This window comes from Tiliqua scincoides, chromosome 2 (assembly GCF_035046505.1).
Source record: "Tiliqua scincoides isolate rTilSci1 chromosome 2, rTilSci1.hap2, whole genome shotgun sequence".
NCBI lineage: Eukaryota > Metazoa > Chordata > Lepidosauria > Squamata > Scincidae > Tiliqua > Tiliqua scincoides.
In genome coordinates this window covers 261,455,645-261,477,376 of record NC_089822.1, presented here as the reverse complement: position 1 = coordinate 261,477,376, position 21,732 = coordinate 261,455,645, and the positions used below count along the sequence as shown (strand labels likewise).

The window sequence follows — 21,732 nt, the reverse complement described above, 5'->3', positions numbered from 1 at the left end:
TTGACAGACATACCACTTCCCTGGGTGAAAAAGCCCCATGGACAGGTGTTGCAATTTTATATACTGGTTGCCATTTTACATACACTGGGCAGCATGGTAGATTTACCTGCTGGCTCAATCATGCTGGTGACCCAACTCTGCAGATGCAGCTTAGCACTTTGGATCAGGACTCCTTCCATGTGGTTATGTGTTTTAGGGGCAGCCCCATGGAATCCACTGATGGATAAGTGGGTCTCAGGCGATGGGAAGCCTGCAAGACGCCTCCTTCTCACCCCACAGTTCACTTTCCCAAGTCTTCCCCCACCCCGTCCTGCCTTCCACACGTTGCTGACATCCTGCCCCTGCCTGCTGTAGCAACGTGTTCTCCAGTGGCCAGTCATGCACACTAGTTTTATTACAAATACAGCATCTTACAGAGCAGCGGTTCTCACACATTTCGCACGAGGACATACTTTTAAGAAAGAGAATCTGTCAGGACCCACCAAAAGTGATGTCATGATCAGAAGTGACATCGTCAAGCAGGAAAAATTTTAACACTCCTAGGCTGCAATCCTAGCCACACTTACCCAGGGGTAAGTCCCATTTAGTATCAATGTTAAAAGAATACACACAGTAGCTTGTTAAAAGTACAGGTCTTTAACATTTCCCCAGATGCAGTCACATAACAGGGGAGCATCAAGTCTATTAAAAACAAAATATTGAAATGAATGGGAACCCACCTAAAATTGACTCATGACCCACCTAGTGGGTCCTCACCCACAGTCTGAGAAACACTGTATAGAGAATGCCAGTATCTTACTGAGAGTTCAGAATGGAACTCTGTGCATCATATGGTGCCTTAAATGTCAACAGGCGCATACTAACACCTGTGTATGTGTTCACCAGAAACAAAATCCAACAGACCCTTACAGATGCAACATACAGCACAGCAAAGAATGGAACTCTGGGAGTGCTCTGACATCAAAAGGCACCTCCTCAAACAGACAAAGATTTCCCAGGAGTAGAGTTCAGAAAATCAGAGCTCTCCTCAAGACCTGCCAAAGATGTCCTGGCAAATGCTGCCCCTTCATTACTGGTCATGTGCCACACTCTGCCCCTCCCACACCCTCAGTTGGAAAAAGAAGAGGAATATGTAGTGGAAAAGGCCCAGGAGGAGGCAGTAAAGGCAAGTGGATGGAGGGAGGTGGGTGCCATCTGCATCTCTTAACTGAGGGTAACCTCTCAGTTGGCCCCATGAGGGATTGGCCCTGGTTACCAACAGAAAAACATGGACTGCCACCTTGTGTCTGCCTGGGCCCTGCACAAACCAACCTGCTCCACTTGGACGCCAAGAGTCTTCCTCAGCTCATCTTCACCCAGGTTCTGATCTTCCAGGGGAAGCACCGAGACTGCATGTGAAATTTCAAGTCCTGTGAGTGACAGAAGGGACATTTTATGGTTTAGTCCACCTCTGTTCATCTTTAGAGGTGGCCAAAGAAGGCCAGATCCTTGAACAGCAGTGTTCAAGCAGGACTTGGCTTCAAGGGCCCTGTCATCCCGGGAGCATGGCAAGCCACCCATGTTAAAATTCCCTCTGCCCTGATGGCTAATAGAGATTCCTAGACCTGGCAAAAGGCAGGATGGGTAAACTGGGACAGAAACCTCCGCAACTGCCTCTTCCGCAGGGCTGCTAAAGCATCCCTCCCTTTACATTTTGAGACCCTGACTGTGCCAGTTGGATCCTTACCTGAAAAGGCTACATCCTCTTTGATGTTCTGCTGGGTGTCTCTGAAGATGTCTGCATGTTCTCTGGAGATCTCCCCGTGCAACAGGTCCAAGGGTTCCTCCTTTATATCCAGGGGACTCACAGTCCACTCCTGCAAGGGCTCCTGAAGCAGTGAAGAGACTCTCACTCAGAACACAGAGAGTAGGCAAAAGAGATGCATCCTGCTCCCTTACATCCTATTCCCTTTGCTGCCTAATTCCAGATGTGGTTTCTCAGAAATAAAGCTCTATGCATCTTTCTAGGCCTCCTGTGGCTGAAGAAACTACATAGCTGAGAGGACCACATAAGGTGGGCAAGTGTTTCTCCCCATCTCAGCCACTGGGCTGTGAAGTCTGACATGGCAGGTTCAGTGCTCTCTAATTATGTCTGAAGAAAGCTTTGCCTGGGGATTTTCTACCCTTTGTGCTAAAAGACAAAGGCAAAGAGGCACATTTGCATCTATTACAAACATTTCCTCTCCTGTTTCTATTACAAACGTTTCAATAAACTTAAATGTGTTCCATCACCATGAAATCATGGTAGTGGTGCAAAGATGTCTATTTTGAGTAGCTGCATCCCACACAGAGTCTCCTTCAAGATGCCTGAGCATCATTTTCAGCTTTAACTGGGAAGGATATTCAGTGGGTTGAGGATTGTCAGTTCCATTTTGGGCTTTCCTAACCGCATTCCTTCTCTCCAGTTTCAGCAGAAGATTGGCAGGTGCTCCAAACAACACACTCCATATTCTGTGTCTGGTTAGCAAGCATGGAATTAAATACTAAGACCTCACCTGCCACATCCCTACCTTAGCCTCTCTTTGGCTCATCAGGAAATCCTCCAGCAGGACCACAGCCTGGGCACAGCTGTCTGGTCCTCCAGCCTGGACCCAGCTCTGGGCGTCTGCAGGCAGGCTGGCCAGAAACTGCTCCAGGATCAGCAGCTCCAGGATCTGCTCCTTCGTGTGCCTCTCTGGCTTCAGCCATTGGCAGCAAAGCTCTTGGACTTGGCTGTACATCCTTCGCGGGTCTTCCAGCTCCGAGCAGAAGAACTGCCGGAAGTGCTGGCGCTGCTTCTCCCTTGTCAGGGCTTCACCTCTCAAGATGGCAGCCTTCACTTTCCCATAGTCCCCCTTGTCTCTGGCTGCAAGGAGGCTGAAGGCCTGCTGGGCTTCTCCACTCAGGGCAGGCAGGAGCCGAGCCACCCACTCTCCTCTGGGCCACTGACAGGCTGCAGCCACTTGCTCATAGGAGGCCAGGAAGGCCTTGGCATCATCCCAGGGTGCGGCCTCTGACTGCTGGGGGCTCTGAAGGGTCTGGAGGAACTGCTGCCACTGGGCTTCCCAGCGCTGTTGCATCCCCCTGCCTGGATCCTCTTGGCCCTGCTGTGGCTTCCTCAGAGATTCAGGCTGATCTCTGATTGTGACTTCTCCTGTCCCTTCTGTTCTTTCCTCTGGACCTCCACTTGTTTGCCCATTCATGGCTTTGTTCCTGATTCCACACCTGCAAAATGGAGACCTCAAGATAGCCTTAGGCAAACACTTTGCTCTCAAACCCCAGATCTTCCTAGAAGGACTGAGGAGAGGAAGAACCAATCACTTTCTCCTGGCAGCTCATATTTCATTTCCAAAAGGGATGGCTCAGGGTTGATGGGTTTTACCTGGTGACAAAAGAGATGCAAATGTCAGAGGCTGCCAGCAATTCAAGACCTTTCCCTGGAGGTATCCCTGAGCTGAAAGGGGGGTTCCCTCCTGAGCCAGAGACAGACACAGTGGAACACAAAGGGCAGAAAAGGTGTCTGTGTTTGGGACAGACACCTCAAGGGGACCTTTAAGGGGGAGGGGACAAGTGATCCTTTCAGATCAGTGCTGGACCATGCTGGGGAAGTGCAGGCCTGTTGAATTTCTGCCTGCCAATAAAGGGCAGAAGCGTCATGCCAGAGAAGAAGGTGGCAACCTGGCTGGGGAAAGTGGATTCTCAGCCACACTTAAGCGACTCAAGTGGTCGAAAAGATGCTTCAGGGAGCACTCAAGACACAACCTGCATCCTGGTGCCCCCCTTGCACCTGCATCAGGTCCCTTCCCCCCCATCACCACACAGACCTTCCACTGGATCCTTTCAGCCCCGATCCTGCTGGCGCAGAGCCTCCTGCGGGGGTCCCAGCCTGCAGCCTCCCACCGCCCACATGGGGAGAGCAGAGCCAGGCGGGGGCTGAGCTGCGGGTCGGAGTCCAGGGCTGGTCCCTCCGCTCTGCGGGACCCACCCAGCAGCCCTCCACCTCGCAGGCGAAGCCCCAGGCAGCCGCGGCAGGACCCTCCGTCCCCTTCCTCGGCACGGGAAGCAGCGATCGCTCCCCTTCCTGCGCCTCCCTCCCCTTGCCTTCCCCACCCCGGGCAGGCAGAGGCGTCCCCACCAGCATCCCCGCCCCTGCTCCAGTTTCCCACGGTTAACCCTTTCCCGCCTGCTCTCCCCCAGCAGCCCTGAGCAGCCTTCCCTCCAGCCTCGCCCATCCCCGAGTCCATGGAGGAGGATGCGAAGACTTGGGGGTCCTCCCTTCCCGCAGCCCCCCCCCGCCTCCCCTGCAGCTGGGCTGGGCTGATCTCCGTCATCCTAGCCCCAAAAGCCCTCCCTTGTTGGGCTCCTTCCTCCTGCTCTGCTGCTCCTGCTTGTCTCCAGCACTCGTGTGTACCTTGGCCAGGCTGCCCCCCCCATCCCTTGCAGAGAAGGGCAGCATCTCAGCCATTCCAGGCTCTGCTGAGGGTCCCGATCCTCCTTTCTTTTCAGGGAGGGGGACCAGACTCTTGCCCAGGAGATCTATTGCAAGGCCACCTGTCCTGCTGTGAAGGACCAGCCAGGGCCACCCACCTCTGAAAAGCAACCCTGGGTGGGAAATCACCTTCCCTTTTAGGGAGATCACTTTTCCTCATTAGCACAGACAGGATTTGAGGATGGGCAAATGTGAGCATGAATGCCCCCAAACCCAGTTGCACCACCAGAATAATGCAATACTTAATAGATCTTGTCCATTAAAGAGCTGGGCTAAGGGCCCCATCCTATCCAACTTTCCAGCCCTGGAATAGCCCTGCCAATGGTGTGTGCACTGCATCTGGTAGTGGGAGGGCAGTTTTGGAGGCCTCCAGAAGGTAACATGTTCAGATGCTGAGGGGCTGCATGGCAGCTGCACTGGTGCTGGAAAATTGGACAGGATTCGGCCCTAAGTAAGAAATTCAGACAACAGATACAATGCAGGATAGAACCCCAATATTGAAGCAACCCACTGACAAACTACACACTTTTGGGGCTGACACAGAAGTGTCCACAAATCATCCCCTCTATCGGCTCTTCTTACTGTCAGGCTTATGAATGGAAAGGTGACCATATTCAGAGTTATTGGCTCACAACTTCCCAGCTGAGAGAGGCAGTGAGAAAGCCTTATGACGACCCTGCGGTGTAGCTAACTGAAGATGGAGAGAGCAGGGAGGTCTGAAAGCAAGTTGTTTGGGACCCCCCTGTGATGTCCTCTCACAACTGCTGGCTGGGAGGAGGCTCTGGAGTGACTTTGGATAAGCTGTCATGTGCAGACTCCTGGTGCTCTTGCCATAAGGAACAAGGGGGGGTCATGTTGCGTTGGCCTTTCTTGGCTAGACCCTCTGTGTGGAGCTTAGTTCAGGCGCCATGAGAAGAAGCCCTCATGGATGACTGCATGACTTCCATTCGGGAGTGCTGGCTGGAGGGCAAAAAGGAAGGTTGAGAGTCCAGGCCCAGCTGCTATGGAGTCTTCTTGCCCCCCTTCTCCTGTGGGTCAGTGCAGTCTCCCCCTGAACAGCTAACAGCACAATCCTATCCCCCTCACCATTGATGAAGAAGCACACGCTGCATCCAATTGTTAGTGGGGAGGTGGGCAGGTTGACCAGAAGGTGAACCAGAGAAAATAAAAAAATATTTTTACTTACCTCTGGGTAGGCCTCCTGGGAGCCTTTCTGTCTGGTCAGACACACTGGCTGCATAGTCCGGGGAAAAAAGGGGGTGGGGTGGACTGAAGAATGGAAAATAGGATCCAGTGTGCGCTTTGGCTGCTGAGACCCACTCCCTCCAGCCTGCTTCTCGCTTCAGGACAAGGCTCCCCTCCCCCAAAACACTTTCTGCAAGTTTCAACAGTGCCAGGACCTCCCAGAGATTCTGGTCTGCTTATCGCACTTCTGGTCAGAGATGGGGTCCTGGTTTTGGGTCTGCCAGAAAGGTCTGGTTTGCACTGCCAGAGAGCACGGGTTCCGGCAGCACAAGGCCCAGGTAGGACTGAGTCATCAGTTACTATAGTTCTCTCCCAACCTGACGCAATGAACAGCAGCAAATGTTTGTTGCTCAAGTTCCGGCGACGGGGTCTGCTCACAGGATTGCGACTATTGCAGTTAAATAACACATCCCTCTTTGCTGGGAGGGGCATGGCTGACAACCTCAAAGCAGCCCAGTAAAGGCTGACGGAAAGAAGGAATTCAGTGATGCATCTAAGAGTATATGGAAGAGAAAGAATGAACAGGACAAAGGCCACCATGCTAGCCTGGGCTAAGGCACCCATCCTGGAAGCAACTCCTCTTTTCACTCTGCAGTGATGGTTACATCATTCTATTCACAGGGATTTCTACACCTGCAGGGTCTCTCTTTTGCAAGTGCTTTGTGTGTTTTGTGATTCTCCCACTGCTTCCTAGCCTGCTATTACTTTTCAAAGTATTGGGTTTGCACTATTATCAACCATTTCTCAGCTATACTATCTCCCTTCAACACGTGCTCCTTAATGTCCCTTGAGTGCCAGCCCATTCCCCATGCTCAGCAGATAAACAGGGGCACCCTTCCATAGCTCCTGCCTTTAGTCTGGCCCCCATCTTCCCTGCTGAGAATTCTTTCTGTTGATCCAATTATCACTGCAGAAGGCAGAGAAAAGAACCTTGACCAGGCTTCCTTATCTGCTCCTCCTGCGCCTCCTTGCTGCGGGATTTCTTCCTCTCTTGCTCATTCAAGGGGATATGGAGAATGCATACAATTTACAAGCCAAGCCAAATGGTTATCCAAACCTTTTATTCCACAGCTGCTAGTCACAGGGTGAGGCACGGGGCTCTGTGTGGCCCTGAGAACTTATCCCAAGTCATGTGACTGCACAGGGACTGCCAGTTGTCAGCCAATAAATACACACTGACAGTTACACAGCACTGAGCTCATCAAAGTCCAGACTCCTGCCCTGTAACTCTCCTTAAATGATTGCAGCATAAGCCAACAACTTGTTACAAACATGGGAAAATACATTACTAAAATCATAGTTTGAGAAAACATCGGACCTTCACTCTATTGACCGTGAACACATGTAGGGCATTTTCTGGTGTGTAACCAGTGTTCATTTCTCCTTTAAACTTGTCCCACACATAGGACACCCGTAGGTTTTATTGCAGTATGAATTCTCTGATGTCTTACTAAAGCTGATCTCTGAGAGAATTCTTTCCCACAGTCAGGGCTTTGGTGAGGTTTCTTTCCTGTGTGGATCACCTGATGGGTTAACAAACTTGATCTCCGAGAGAAGCTTTTTCCACAGTCGGGGCATGTGTGAGGTTTCTCCCCAGTATGAATGTTCTGATGTCTTAACAAATGTGATCTCCGAGCGAAGCTTTTTCCACAGTCAGGACACATGTAAGATTTTTCTCGAGTATGAACGTTCTGATGCCTTAAGAAATTTGATCTCCAAGTGAATTTTTTTCCACAGTCAGGACACTTGTGAGGTTTCTTTTCTGTGTGGCTCACCAGATGGGTTAACAAGCTTGATCTCCAAGAGAAGCTTTTACCACATTTGGGGCAATTGTGAGATTTCTCCCTAGTATGAATGTTCTGATGGTTTAACATATGTGATCTCTGAGAGAAGCTTTTTCCACAGTCAGGACACACGTGAGGTTTCTCCCCAGTATGAATGTTCTGATGCCTTAAGAAACTTGATCTCCAAGAGAAGCTTTTTCCACACTCAGGACATTGGTGTGGTTTCTTTCCTGTGCTGACCCGCTGATATCTTAATAAATTTGATCTCTGAGAGAAGCTCTTTCTGGGTTCCTGCAAATCCTTGTCTGAGTCCTGGCCTGGGAATCTTGGACTTTGCACAGGATCTGGGACGAAGGTCTCTTCCTTTTTCACTGGATGGGGGGCCAGGTCAACTTTGAGGTCCAAACAGAGAGAAACAAGCAAACATTTATTATCTTACTTTTCAATAAGAAAAGCATTCATGGAGCCTTTCCTTTCACATTGTTTTTTCTTTTTAAGGTAAATAAGTTAGATGTAGGTTAAAAAAAAATCATAAAATGGACAAGTGACATCATATAAACACTAACATTGACCATGAATGTGAAATGCGGGTCCAGTCCTGTCCAACATTCCAATGCTGATGCAGACATGCCAATGGGGGGGGGCAGTCACAAAAGACTCTTGAAAGTAACCTTTGTTCCCTGACCTGGGGGCTGCATGAGCCCTGGAAATTTGGATAGGATTGGGCCCAAAGTCCATTCCTCCTGAAAAAAACATTCCATTAGGAAGGAAGCGTCACACCAGAACTCCTTCACCCAAAGAACTCCAGGTGGGGCATCCCTTATCTGGAATTTCCAAGTATGGAACTTTTTTGAGTGCCAACATAAATTTTTGTTTTACACCTTTGCCGTAAGAAATAAATTCACAAACTGTTTAATGCACAGATCATGTTTCATACAAACTAAAAATATTGTATAAAATATGAATCAGACATGAATTCTGGGTTTAGACTTGAGCCCCATCCCCAAGATCTCTCATTATGTACTCCGCGCGGATAACTGAATTTCTATTTTTTCATAAGATTGGAAGTGACATTTTATGCTTTAAAAATGTATTAGGAAGGCTGGGGAAGCCCCACTCAAGAGCTCAAGGACATGGTGGCGGCCATCTCATTCTTCTGTGGTGTGGTGCCAACATGACAGGGTGCCATAAAAGAAGGGCACAGTGTTCAAGGTATGTTTGGGAACCACTGTACAACAGAAAAGGGCAAATGCTGCCATGCTCAACAATTTTGGAAGAGGCAAAAAGGTGTGCGCCTTAAAAACATACAGTATTTCTGTTATTCATGGTGTATTATGTACATAGATCCCCTTCCGAACAGTAAATAAATGTGCGTATCTCAAATTATGAAAATGTGATGTGCAGTTTTTTTACAGGATTTACTGGAACGGAGCGGAGCAGGTCCTTACTCAGGGAATCCACATTCTCACCATCCTCCTGCAGAACTTTCCAGAATGTGGTCTGTTGGCTGGACTGCATCGGCGTCTGCTCAACCACGTGGAAAGACACATCCATCTTCCTGGGGTTCATTGCCTGCAGGACAAAAAAAACATCCCACCGTCCACTTCAGATTGTGCTTAACCAGGAATGGGGTTAATTCAAAGACGTGAGATTATGCCCTTTTAACTCCTTAATCGAGGTTGACTCAGCTTTCAAAAATTGTATATGTGCACACTCCAAGGAACAGACCATGATGTGCAGGGACAGCTGAGCTACTATGGTGAGTGGACATGTATGTACGTTGGAGCGTATGCGTTTTGTAAGTAATGCGGTCATATTTGTAAAATGTGGACCTGTAGGTGAGAATCTAGATGGCTTCTCAAGATTCATAAGTGAATGGGAGACAGGATGAAAGCTTTATACCAAGGAGGCAAGCTGCAGGAGGGGGCTAAACACTTTCTTGCCCCCTCAAACATCCATTCCTGCCAGCTGCTTATATCCCAGGTGGGCCCTGAAGCCTGAAAGACACTTTTCCGGGAGAAAAATGGAACCATGGTATGAAGTTAGGGTCAAAATCTAGGGCATTTCTGCTTCCTGTTTGGAGCTTGCAGCCCTCCTTTCACAGCTGGTGAGAATCTTGCTAATTTGGAGCTGGGAAATTTTCTCCTTATCTTGCTTCTTAGTGGCTAAGAGGACCAATTTAAGAAGTCCAGTACAACTAGGTGCAGAAGGATGTGCTAATTACACTAAGATTGCATTCAGCTGAGATTCTCTGGCTAGGATGGGGTGAGAGCAGGCCCTGTGAATAGCCCAGAGACTGAGACAGCCTTCTGGAAGAGTCTGGATATTGCTACTCTGGCTGGCTAACAACAACTTCTAAGGAATAAGAAGGACCTCTCAGCAGTGGCGTCGCTAGGGGAGTGCGGGCCGCACCGGGTGACGTGCACAGGGGGGGTGATGCTTCCTGGAGGGGGTGACAAGCTAAAATCACAGTGCTTAGGAGGAACCACATATTATATATCGTTGGATGCGGAATTGCGAGCAGAACACAATGCAAAAAACCAGAGTGAAATATCTCCTTTCTATCAAAAGTTATGTCCAAAAAGCTAGATAACAAAATGCATGGATCCCTAAGAAAAGTGAAAGTGAGTCATATTGCATGTTTACTCAAAAGTAGGCGAACTTGCCTTTGTCCCTTGGAAAGGGCAGGCTGAGAGGAATCCAATGATTCCAGAATGGTCCTGATCCAATGAATGCAGCCCCCAAAAACACCTGAGAAGGAAGTCCCTCCCTCCAAGTAGATGAATGTATTGAGCCCTACGGAAAGTGACCCTAAGCCACACGGTTGAGTTTACTCGCGAGTAAGCAAACGTGCCTTGGTTGGTGTGGTAGATCAGGTGAAGGAGAGTGTAATGCTACCAGAATGGTCCTGATCCTATGCACCTGCAGCTAAACAAGCGCTCCAGAAGGCAGCCTCCCCCCACCAGGACTAAAAAGGATCAAAACACAGGCTTCAGCTGATAAGGTGAACCTTTTTGAGACTTGCAAAGCCAGGTGGATCCTGACAGTGATCTGGTTTAAACAGAAGTTCTTGAACTGGGCACTGGGTAGGGCTGAAAACCTTACTGGTTTTCGAGGGGGAAGGTGTTATTGCAGGCAGGCTACAGAGGAATTTCACTTGGTGGACCAGGGCTGGCTTCATTTAATTATTTAATTATTTGTTTTATTTTAATTATTTATACTTATTTATTTTAATTTGCCTGAGGATGTCACTTCCACCATGACTTCACTTCTGGTGGGTCTTGGACAGACTGTCATTCTAAAAAGTGGGTCCCAGTGCTTAAAGTTTGAGAACTGCTGCAATAAGGTGTTAATAAGTTGACACCCGGGGTGGGAGAGATAGCATCAGTGACCAAAATAACTAAAATCATAATTTTACCATCGTTACATATCAATAATATTATTATTATATTATTATTAATAGTTATATAATTAATAAAGATTTTAATAATGTTATATAATTAATAAATATTTTAATATTATTAATAATAATGTTATATCAATTATAATTATATATCATAATAATACCATCATGTTATATATCAATCAATATGTAATTTCATTCAGAATGTGTTCTATCTTCTTTCTATCAAAAGAGACAGCCAAAAAGCCAGTGGGGCGCAGTGATGGTACATCACCACGCCCACCACCTGGGGTGTTGCCCTGCCCACTGCCTGGGGGTGACGCACTGGCATCCCACACCGGGTGACACGAACCCTAGTGATGCCACTGCATGGAGGGGTGGTGGCTTGGGGGTCCGCCTGGACTCACAGCCGCTGCTGGATTCTCAGGGTGCAGTTGTGGTCCAGAAGGCATTTGCTCAGCTTCAGCTAGTTTGCCAGGTGCAGCTGTACTTGGATTGTGCAGACCTGGCCACGGTGACTGAAGCCACAGTGACACTGAGGTTAGACTATTGTAACATGCTCTATGTGGGACTGCCCTTGAAGACAGTTTAAAAACTGCAACTAGTGAAGAATGTGGCGGCCAGTGCAGTTACTGGAAGTAGGCAGTTTGACTGTTGGGCTGCTTCTCCAGCAGCTGCATTGGCTGCCCATTCGTTTCCAGGCCCAAATCAAGGTGCTGGTTTTGACCTTTAAAGCCCTATACTATACTGCGCTGGGCCAGGGTATCTTACGAGACCGCATACTCCCATACAATCTGGCCCGTTCCCTTAGGTCAGGGGTGCTCAATAGGTGGATCGCGATCTACCAGTAGATCGCGAGGCAAAATGAGTAGATCGCGGAGTGCCGACCCCCCCCCTTCAGGTGCCTCTGGGAGGAAACGCCAGGAGTAAGGCCCATTGTACTCAATGTGGCTTACTCCCAGGTAAGTGTGGTTAGGATTGCAGCCTCACAGCCTAATCCTAGGCATGTCTACTCAGGAGTAAGTCCTGTTATACTCAGTGGGGCTCAAGGTACACCAACATACATTGTACACATAAATGTTATATGTTATGACGGCGCGAACATTGTAAAAAAACTCTGGTAGATCTCCGGGCCTTGCTGGGTTTCAAAGTAACTCTAGAGCCAAAAAAGTGTCAGCACCCCTGCCTTAGGTCATTGGAGAAGGCCTTTTTACAAGTGCTACTGCCCAAGGAGGTACGTGGGGTGGCGGCAAGAAATAGGGCCTTCTCAGTAGTGGCACCAACACTATGAAGCTCCCTACCCCTTGATTTACGAACTGCTCCCTCTCTTGAAACATTCCGGAAAGCCCTGAAGACATTTCTCTTTACACTGGCCTTTTGAGTTCCTGGCCTTTTAAACATCTTCTCCTTTTTTACATCTCTTACACCTCTAACATCAGGTTACAGGCTTGGGCCTTTTTCATAAACTGCTGCTGTCTGCTCCTTTTACACCTTTTTATCTGATTGTTGTTTCTCAGAATGTCTTGCTGTTAATGTGTTTTGTATCTTGTTTTTAATTCATGTTTTTAATTGTGTTTTTAATTTTTGTTGAAACCGCCTTGGGTCACTTCAGGGAGAATGGTGGGGTACAAATGAAGTAAATAAATAGATACATAAATACATAACTTCTGTCATGAATACCTGGTTCGATAGGTAGCCCAGGGACACCTAGCCTCCTCTCAAATGTTTGGAATAACCAAGGGAAATACAGGAGTAATTAAAACTGGAAGCCAGCTTTGTTTTTAGGCTGTTGTGTGTTGTACGTTTCTCTCACAATTACTTAATGCCTTTTGATTATGTGTACTCAAAACTCTATTAATAAATCATTATGGAATCTATTTTACAGGGCTATGTGCAGTCATACATACTGATTTTAATGCAAAGAACAAACACAGTCGGCATCTTACAGGGAGTTCCAGTATCTTACTGAGAGTTCAGAATGGGACTCTGTGCATCACATGGTGCCTTAAATGTCTACAGGCGCACACTCACACCTGTGTACATGTTCACCAGAAACAGGATCCAACAGACCCTCAAAGCTGCAACATGGAGCACAGCAAAGAATGGCAACTCTGGTACTTCTCTGACATCAAGAGACACTTCCTTGAACAGACAAAGATTTCCTAAGGGCAGAGTCCAGAAGATCAGAGCTCTGCCCAAGGCCTGCCAAGGACATTCTGGCCCCCAAGGACTTGTGGCAAATGCTGTCCCTTCATGACTGGCCATGTGACACATTCTGCCCCCCCCCATACCCTCAACTGGAAAAAGAAGGGGGATATGGAGTGGAAAACACACAGGAGGCAGTAAAGGCAAGTGGACTGAGGGAGGGAGGTGCCACCCACCTCTCTCTTACCTGAGGCTAACCTCTCAGTTGGCCCCATGAGGGATCGGCCCTGGTTACCTCCAGCAGAAAAACATGGACTGCCACCATGTGTAGGCCCAGGCCCTGTACAAACCAACCTGCTCCACCTGGATGTCAAGAGCCTTCCTCAAATCATCTTCACCCATGTCCTGTTCCTCAAGCGGAAGCACTGAGGTTGAACGTGCAATTTCAAGTCCTGTGAGTGACAGAAGGGACATTTTACAGTTTAGTCCTCCTCTGTTCATCCTTAGAGGTGGCCAGAGGCAAAGCAGGCTAAATTCTGGTCCCTTGAACAGCTGTGTTCAAGCAAGACTTTAGTTCAGGGGCTCTCAGGAGCAATGAATGCCGCCCTTGCTGAAATTCCCTCTGCCCTGACCACTAATACACTTGGGGATCCCTAGACCTGGCAAATGGAGGGTGAGCAGAAGGGATAACCGGGGCAGAAACCTCCCCAACTCCCTCTTCCGCATGGATGCTCACTAAAGTGACAGAACTATTACCCTCCCTTTACGTTTTGTGACCCTGAGTGTGGCAGCTGCATCCTTACCAGGCAAGACAACCTCCTCTTTGACATTCTGTTTGGTGTCCCTGAATATCTCTGCGTGTTCTTTGGAAATCTCCCCCTGCACCACATCCAAGCATTCCTCCTTTGAATCAAGGAGACCCACAGGCCACTCTTGCAAGGGCTCCTGAAGCAGAGAAGAAACTCTCACTCAGAACAGATAGTAGGAAAAAGAGGCACATCCTGCTCCCTTGCATCCTATTCCATTTGGTACCTAATTCCAGATGTGGTTTCTCAGAAATAAAGCTCTATGCATCTTTCTAGGCCTTCTGCGGCTGAGAAAACTACGTAGCTGAGAGGACCACATAAGGTGGGCAAGTGTTTCTCCCTATGTCAACACCTGGGCTGTGACTTCTGACACTGCATGTTCAGTCCTCTCTAACTATGTCTGAAGAAAGCTTTGCCTGGGGATTTTCTGCCCTTTGTGCTGAAAGACACAGGCAAAGAGGCACACCAGTATCTAATGCAAACATTTCCATACACTTAAATGTGTATGAAAACAATTGTAGTGCCACAAATATGGCTATTTTGAGTGGCTGTATCCCACACAGAGTCTCCTTCAAGATGCTTGAGCATCACTTTCAGCTTTAACTGGGAAGGATTTTCAGTGGGTTGAGGACATTCTGTTCGATTTTGGCCTTTCCTAACTGCATTCAGTCTCTCCAGTTTCAGCAGAAGATTGGCAGGTGCTCCAAACAACACACACTATTTTCTGTGTCCGGTTAGCAATCGTGGAATTAAATATTAAGACCTCACCTGCCACATCCCTGCCTCAGCCTCTCTCCGGCTCATCAGGAAATCCTCCAGCAGTGCCACAGCCTGGGCACAGTTGTCTGGTCCACCGGCCCGGACCCAGCTCTGGATGTCTGCCGGCAGACTGGCCAGAAACTGCTCCAGGACCAGCAGCTCCAGGATCTGCTCCTTCGTGTGCCTTTCTGGCTTCAGCCATTGGCAGCAAAGCTCCTGGACTTGGCTGTACATCCTTCGCGGGTCCTCCAGCTCCAGGCAGCAGAACTGCCGGAAGTACTGGCGCTGCTTCTCCCTTCTCAGGGCTTCACCTCTCAAGACAGCAGCCTTCACTTTCCCATAGTCCCCCTTGTCTCTGCCTGCAAGGAGGCTGAAGGCCTGCTGGGCTTCTCCACTCAGGGCAGGCAGGAGCCGAGCCACCCACTCTCCTCTGGGCCACCGACAGGCTGCAGCCACTTGCTCAAAGGAGGCCAGGAAGGCCTTGGCATCATCCCAGGGTGTGGCCTCTGACTGCTGGGGGCTCTCCTGTGCAGGGTGAGAAGCCTGCAGGGTCTGGAGGAACTGCTGCCACTGGGAGTCCCAGCCCTGCTGCATCCCCCTGCCTGGCTCCTCTTGGCCCTGTTGTGGCTTCCTCAGAGATTCAGGCTGATCTCTGATTGAGACTTCTCCTGTTCCTTCCTCTGGACCTCCACTTGTTTGCCCATTCATGGCTTCCTTCCTGACTCCACTCCTGCAAAATGGAAACCTCAGGATATCCTTCTGTCCTGGAGCCCAGCCCTTGATTTAGGCAAACACTTTGCTCTCAAACTCCTGATCTTCCTAGAAGGACTGAGTTTCACCCCTGTGAAAAGAGATGCAAATGTCAGAGGCTACCAGCAATCCAAGGCCTTTCCCTGGAGGTATCCCTGAGCTGAAAGGGGGGTTTCCTCCTGAGCCAGAGACACAGACACACAGTGGAACACAAAGGGCAGAAAAGGTGCCTGTATTTGGGACAGACACCTCAAGGGGACCTTTAAGGGGGAGGGAACAAGTGATCCTTTCAGATCAGTGCTGGACCATGCTGGGGAAGTGCAGGCCTGTTGAATTTCTGCCTGCCAGTAAAGGGCACAAGAGTCATGCCAGAGAAGAAGGTGGCAACCTGGCTGGGGAAAGTGGATTCTCAGCCACACTTAAACTTCTGCTCTTGGATACATTCAGGGCCACCTGGGGGTGGTAAAAACCTTAGGCATTGATTTTTCCAACTGCTCTCCCATCCCTTTCTTTGTCGTGGAGTAATAAACACATAAGAAGAGTCCTGCAGGATTAGGAAAAGGGCCCATCTAGTTCAGCTTCCTGGATCTCACAGTAGCCCACCAGAGGCTTCAGGAGCACACAAGTCTACAGGAGACCTTCATCCTGCTGCCCTCCCTTGAAGAGCCCTTTTGGAAGAGTCCTGCAGGATCAGGCCAAGGGCCAGTCTAGTGCAGGTTCCTGCATCTCACAGTGAGACTCCAGTGGTCCAAAAGATGCTTCAGGGAGACCTCAAGACACAACCTGCATCCTGGTTCCCCCCTTGCACGTGCATCAGGTCACAAGCCCCCCACCCCCCTCCCCTCCTTGCCGGGCTGTGCATCAGACAGACCTTCCACGCGACCCCTTCAGCCCCGATCCGGCTGCGCTGAGCCTCCTGCGGGGTCCCCGCCTGTAGCCTCCCACCGCCCGGGGGAGCCCAGAGCCAGGCTGGGGCTGAGCTGCGGGTCCCTCCGCTCCGCTCTGCGGGTCTCACCAGCAGCCTCCCGTCTCCAGCCAGGCAGCGGTCGGACAAACCTCCGCCCCTTCTTAGAGCCCTCCTCCTTCTGCGCCTTCCTTCCCTTCCCTTCCCCACCCCGGGGAGAGAGGCGTCCCCAATAGCTTCCCCGCCCCTGCTCCGCCCCTCCCTTAACCCTTCCGCGCCTGCCCTCCCCCAGCAGCCCTGAGCATCCTCTCCTGCAGCCTCGCCCTTCCCGGACCCCTTGGAAAAGGATACGGAGACTTGGGGGTCCTCCCTCCCCGCAGCCCGCCTGCCTCCCCTGCTGCCGGCCGGGCTGATCCCCATCAGCCTGCCCCCCAAGAAGTCCTCCCTTGCTGGGCTCCTTCCCCTGCTCTGCAGCTCCTGCTTGTCTCCAGCAGGTCTGGTGTGAACGTGACCAGGCTGGCCCCTGATCCCTTGCAGAGAAAGGCAGCATCTCAGTCATTCCAGCTCTGCTGAGGGTCCAGATCCCCCTTCTTTACAGGGAGGGGGACCAGACTCCTGCCCAGGAGATCTATTGCAAGGGCACCTGGCCTCATCCCCGCTCTGAAGGACCAGCCAGGGCCACCCACCTCAGTAGCCTGAAAAGAAGCCCTTGATAGGACTGTAAGCTTCCCTTACAGGGAGATCACTTTTCCCCATTAGCACAGAAAGGATTTGAGGATGGGCAAAAGTGATCATGAACCCCCCCACCACGCTGGGATCCCCACAGTAACTCAAGCTCCCTGGCCCAGCTGCTGTGGATTCTTCTTGTCCCCCCTTCTCCTGTGGGTCAGTGCAGTCTCCCCCTGAACAGCTAACAGCCCAATCCTATCCCCTCACCATTGATGAAGGAGCACACACTGCATCCAATTGGTGGTGGTGGGGGGGGAGGTTGACCAGAAGGTTAACCAGAGAAAATAAAAAATATCTTTACTTACCTCTGGGTAGGCCTCCTGGGAACCTTTCTGTCTTGTCAGACACACTGGCTGCATAGTCCAGGGAAAAAAGGGGGAGGGGTGGACTGAAGAATGGAAAATAGGATTCAGTGTGTGCTTTGGCTGCTGAGACCCACTCCCTCCAGCCTGCTTCTCCCTTCAAAACAATGCTCCGCTCCCCCAAAACTCTTTCTGCAAGTTTCAACAGTGCCAGGCCCTCCCAGAGTTTCTGGCCTGCTTACCGCACTTCTGGTCACCTATGGGGCCCTGGTTTGGGGGCTGCCACAAAGGGCCATGCACTGCCAGAGAGCACAACTTCCGGTAGCACAAGGCCCAGGTAGGACTGAGTCATAACTTAAGAACATAAGAACAGCCCTGCTGGATCAGGCCATAGGCCCATCTAGTCCAGCTTCCTGTATCTCACAGCAGCCCACCAAATGCCCCAGGGAGCACACAAGATAACAAGAGACCTGCATCCTGGTACCCTCCCTTGCTTCTGGCATTCTGACATAGCCCATTTCTAAAGTCAGGAGGTTGCACATACACATCATGGCTTGATGTGTATCAAGGAGTTCCACAGACCAACCACACGCTGAGTAAAGAAATATTTTCTTTTGTCTGTCCTAACTCTCCCAACACTCAATTTTAGTGGATGTCCCCTGGTTCTGGTGTTATGCGAGAGTGTAAAGAGCATCCCTCTATCCACTCTATCCTTCCTGTGCATAATTTTGTATGTCTCAATCATGTCCTCCCTCAGGCGTCTCTTTTCTAGGCTGAAGAGGCCCAAACGCCGTAGCCTTTCCTCATAAGGAAGGTGCCCCAGCCCAGTAATCATCTTAGTTGCTCTTTTTTGCACCTTTTCCATTTCCACTATGTCTTTTTTGAGATGTGGCGACCAGAACTGGACACAATACTCCAGGTGTGGCCTTACCATCGATTTGTACAATGGCATTATAATATTAGCTGTTTTGTTCTCAATACCTTTTCTAATTATTCCAAGCATAGAATTAGCCTTCTTCACTGCCGCTGCTTTCATGAAACAGTCCACCACCACACCAAGATCTCTCTCCTGATCTGTCACAGACAGCTCAGAACCCATTAGCCTATATGTGAAGTTTTGATTTTTTGCCCTAATGTGCATAACTTTACACTTACTTACATTGAAACGCATCTGTCATTTTGCTGCCCATTCTGCCAGTTTGAAGAGATCCTTCTGGAGCTCCTCACAATCGCTTCAAGTCTTCACCACTCAGAAAAGTTTGGTGTCCTCCAAACTTTGCCACCTCACTGCTCAACCCTGTCTCCAGGTCATTTATGAAGAGGTTGAAAAGCACCGGTCCCAGGACAGATCCTTGGGGCATGCCGCTTTTCACTTCTCTCCATTGTGAAAATTGCCCATTGACAACCACTCTCTGTTTCCTGGTCTTCAACCAGATCTCAATCCAGGAGAGGCCCTGCCCTCTAATTCCCTGACGGTGCTGTTTTCTCAGTAGCCTTTGGTGAGGGACCGTGTCAAACACCTTCTGAAAGTCCAGAAATATAATGTCTACAGGTTCGCCCACATCTACATGCTTGTTGACCTTTTCAAAGAATTCTAAAAGGTTTGTGAGGAAAGACTTACCCCTACAGAAGCCATGTTGATTCTCTTTCAGCAAGGCTTGTTTGTCTATGTGTTTTGAGATTCTATCTTTGATGAGGCATTCCACCATCTGACTGGGTATAATGTTAGGCTGACCGGCCTATAGTTTCCCGGTTCCCCCCTCCTTCCCTTTTAAAAAATTGGTGTGACATTTGCTATCCTCCAATCCTCTGGCACTATGGCCATTTTGAGGGACAAGTTGCATATTTTAGTCAAGAGATCAGCAACTTCATTCTTCAATTCTTTAATATCTCTTGGGTGGATGCCATCAGGGCCCGGTGACTTATTGATCTTTAATTTATCAATGAGGTCTGAAACATCTTCTCTTTTAACCTCTATCTGACTTAATTCCTCGTTCAGGAGGGGCCATTCGGGCAGCGGTATCTGCCTGAGGTCTTCTGTCCTGAAGACAGATGCAAAGAACTCATTTAATTTCTCTGCCATCTCTAAGTCTCCTTTTATCTCCCCTTTCCCTTCCTCGCCATCCAGAGGGCCAGCCACTTCTCTGGCGGGTTTCCTGCTTCTCTGGCGGGTTTCCTGCTTCTATTTGAAGCTTTTATTATTCCCCTTAATGCTGCTGGCCATGTGTTCCTCATAGTCTCTCTTGGCCTCCCATATCACCTTCTTGCATTTCTTTTGCCAGTTTATGTTCTTTTTTATTCTCCTCATTAGGGCAAGACTTCCATTTACAGAAGGAAGCTTCCTTGCCCTTTACGGCCTCTGAAACTTTGCTCGTTAGCCACATGGGCACCTCCTGGACTTAGTCCAGCCATTCTTCCTTTGCAGTATACACTTCTGCTGGGCCTCTATTACTGTTGTCTTAAGCAGCCTCCATGCACTCTGGAGAGATTGGACACTTTTTACCTTCCCTTTCAACCTCTTTCTAACCAGCCTCCTCATTTGAGGGAAGTCCGCCCGTCGGAAGTCAAGGGTTTTTGTGAGAGATTTGCCTGGTATTCTTCCCCGACATGCATGTCAAAACAGATAGCAGCACGGTCACTGTTCCCCAAAGGTTCAGTAACATTGACATCTCTAACCAGGCCCTGAGTACCGCACAATATTAAATCTAGAGTCACTTGTCCTCTGGTGGGCTCCATGACTAGCTGCTCTAAGGCTCAGTCATTTAACATGTCAAGGAATCTGGTCTCCTTTTCGTGACCAGAACACAAATTGATCCAGTCTATATGAGGATAATTGAAGTCCTCCGTGATTACAACCCTGTCCCTCCTTGTCACCTCCCTGATCTGTTTCCTCATTTCAAGGTCCCCTTCTGGTTTCTGGTCTAGAGGACGATAGTACGCCCCCAATATCACATCACTCCTCAGGCCTGGTAATTTAACTCACAGAGATTCTATGGTGGAGTTGGACCTGCCTTCAATCTCTACTTTGCTGGATTCTATACCTTCCTTAACATAAACAGCCACCCCACCTCCAACACGCCCCTCCTGTCCCTGCTGTAGCTTACATTCCAGGATTGCGGTATCCCACAGATTCTCCGCATTCCACTAGGTTTCCGTTATGCCCACTATGTCAATGTTTTCCCTGGTTACTAGACATTCCAGTTCTCCATCTTTGCTCGGAGGTGTCAGGCATTTGCATAAAAGCATTTGTACATGGAATGCCCCAGGATGGGCTGCTTATTAGCTCCTTTGTCCCTGCACCCTCTCATTGTGCCAAACCGTCTATCACATCCAAACATGCTACCATTCCAAATTTCTTCTCCTACTCTGTCTTTACCGTGTTGTTCTCTAACCTCCCCATCCTCATCCCATAGGAATGAGGAGTCCTGAACCGGATGCCCCTCGGCTCCTGTCAGCTTTCCCCCACGTAAAAAGTTACTACAAAAGTTACAAGTTAATATAGTTCTCTCCCCACAAGACCCAATGAACAGCAGCAAATGTTTGCAGCCTGACTTTCCAGTAAGTCTTGCTTGGCAAATGACAAGATCATTTCAGTTGGCGTGTTCCACTCTTCTGCCTGGTGGACGTCTCGTCTATTGATTTTGTATCTGCTACACTGCAGGACAGGACAACATACAGGAACCCAGGCAGAAGGAAGGCCTCCCCCCTCTAAAGAAGGAGCACCAGTCAGGGCCACAGAAAGGCTCATTTGTTCTGAAAATGTGCTTCCAGTTTGCAATTCCCTAGCACAGGGGATGTCAAACTCTGGTCCGCAGGCCAGACCTGGTGCTCTTGCATAATCATCTCAGGCATGTCTCTGGGGTAGTGAAGCCTTACCGTTCTGTGTCACAGCTTCCTTTCGTCATACCTGATCATTGCAGAGTCATGCCAGTCAATTGCTCTCCCCCCCCCCCCCCCGAAATCAGAATACAGAGCCTTCTGGGTCAATGTGCAGCAGAAGTGGCTACCAGGTGCAACTCTCTGCAAAGATCAGGCACAACAAAAGAAAGCTGTGGCACAGAAAGGTAAGGCTTTGCCACAGCCATGCCCAAGGTTATTATGCAGGTGCACTGTGGGCCGTACTTTGGAGGCCTCTGCCCTAGCAAGAGAGGAGGGGTAGCCACAACTTTAGATGACTTTAAAAAAGGATTAGACAGATTCACTGAGAGATCATTGTACAGAGCAATTGGCCCTGATGGCTAAACAGAACCTCCATGTTCGGATGCAGCTTATTAGATCCATAGCAGACTATTCCCTTGCTCAGGGGCTTCCGGAAGCACCCAGCTGGCTCTTAAGGAAAGAGAGTGCTATCCTCCAGAGTCAACCAGCACTGCAATTCCCAGGAGAATGGAGACAGTG

General features: G+C 49.4%; 1 protein-coding gene across 4 annotated transcripts; it reads right to left on the bottom strand.

Moving 5' to 3' along the window:
• Positions 1-6,822: 6,822 nt before the first annotated feature.
• On the bottom strand, positions 6,823-16,474 carry LOC136640407 (zinc finger and SCAN domain-containing protein 31-like). 4 transcript variants are annotated; one of them, XM_066615524.1, is made up of 6 exons: positions 16,415-16,474; positions 14,659-15,490; positions 13,888-14,029; positions 13,439-13,536; positions 8,985-9,108; positions 6,823-7,928 (listed from the first exon to the last, which is right to left on the bottom strand). In XM_066615524.1, exons 2-6 carry the CDS (start codon positions 15,355-15,357, stop codon positions 7,138-7,140), a joined length of 1,854 nt encoding a protein of 617 aa, XP_066471621.1. In that variant the 5' UTR covers positions 15,358-15,490; positions 16,415-16,474; the 3' UTR covers positions 6,823-7,137. The 4 variants fall into 4 exon arrangements, with proteins under 4 accessions (XP_066471621.1, XP_066471620.1, XP_066471622.1 ...); XM_066615523.1 differs by having other exon boundaries at positions 16,271-16,450; XM_066615525.1 differs by having other exon boundaries at positions 9,006-9,108; positions 16,271-16,450.
• Between the last annotated feature and the right edge of the window lie 5,258 nt (positions 16,475-21,732).